This window comes from Egretta garzetta, unplaced genomic scaffold (genome assembly GCF_000687185.1).
Source record: "Egretta garzetta isolate BGI_Z169 unplaced genomic scaffold, ASM68718v1 scaffold100, whole genome shotgun sequence".
In the NCBI taxonomy this organism is placed as follows: Eukaryota; Metazoa; Chordata; class Aves; order Pelecaniformes; family Ardeidae; genus Egretta; species Egretta garzetta.
In genome coordinates, this window is record NW_009258265.1 from 1742514 (window position 1) to 1743288 (window position 775).

The following is a 775-nucleotide window of genomic DNA, read 5'->3' on the forward strand; positions in this document are numbered from 1 at the left end:
CCCGGCGCCTGGGCTCCCTCGTGCTCCCCAGCCTCTGCTCCGTGCTGTGGCCAGACAAGCAAACCTACAAGGAGACGGGTAAGGCGCCCGCGCCCCTTGGTCGAGCTGCGCCTTCGTAGCCCCTCGTGCCCTGCGTCACCCTCCCAGCCCCGAGGGGCCTCTGTCACCCAGAGGAGGGGTTATGCTGAGCTCTGGGGTGTTGATCCGGCCTGGCTGGGGCTAGGGGTCCTTGGGGCAAGGGTGCTGGTGGGCTGTGGGTGAGCTGTCTGTCCCTTGCAGGCTACTGGAGCGTGACGGTGTTTGGCAGAAAGCATTGCTACCGCCTGTACACTGAGCACCTGAACGAGGCCGTGCACTGGGTGTGCGCGGTGCAGAAGGTCATCGACAGCAAAGCGCCTGTCCAGACGCCCACCCAGCTGCTCATGCGTGATGTCGAGGTGAGCCTGTGGCATGGGGCTGTCCGGGCGGGGTTGGGATGGACGGTTGGGGCTTCACGTGCCCTGGGTGCCAGGCACTCGGCTGGGCAGCCCCTCTTCAGCTCCTGCCATTGCCTCGCCCTCCCAGGAGCACTGCGGCAGCCCTGAGGTCCTGGAGCAGATCTACCGCTGCAACCCCATTCTGCGCTACACCAGCAGCCCCCTCTACGCTCCCCTGCTGCCCTTCCCCTACGGCAACCTGGACCAAAGTGGTGAGGGACAGGCGGGGGGGCTGCGCCCTGGGACGGTGGGAGCGATGGTGGGAGCCGTGGCAGGGCAGGGCTCTGTGCAGGGTGGGT

General features: G+C 67.2%; 1 protein-coding gene across 1 annotated transcript in view; it reads left to right on the forward strand.

The window, feature by feature from the left end:
- Positions 1–2: 2 nt before the first annotated feature.
- Positions 3–775, forward strand: part of PLEKHH3 (pleckstrin homology, MyTH4 and FERM domain containing H3) — a gene marked incomplete at its 5' end in the record, with an annotated part of 1937 nt that continues 1164 nt past the window's right edge. The window contains 3 exons of the mRNA XM_035903447.1: positions 3–78; positions 280–437; positions 565–773. Coding sequence (XP_035759340.1) covers positions 3–78; positions 280–437; positions 565–773 — 443 coding nt within the window. The remainder of the gene's footprint in view (positions 79–279; positions 438–564; positions 774–775) is intronic.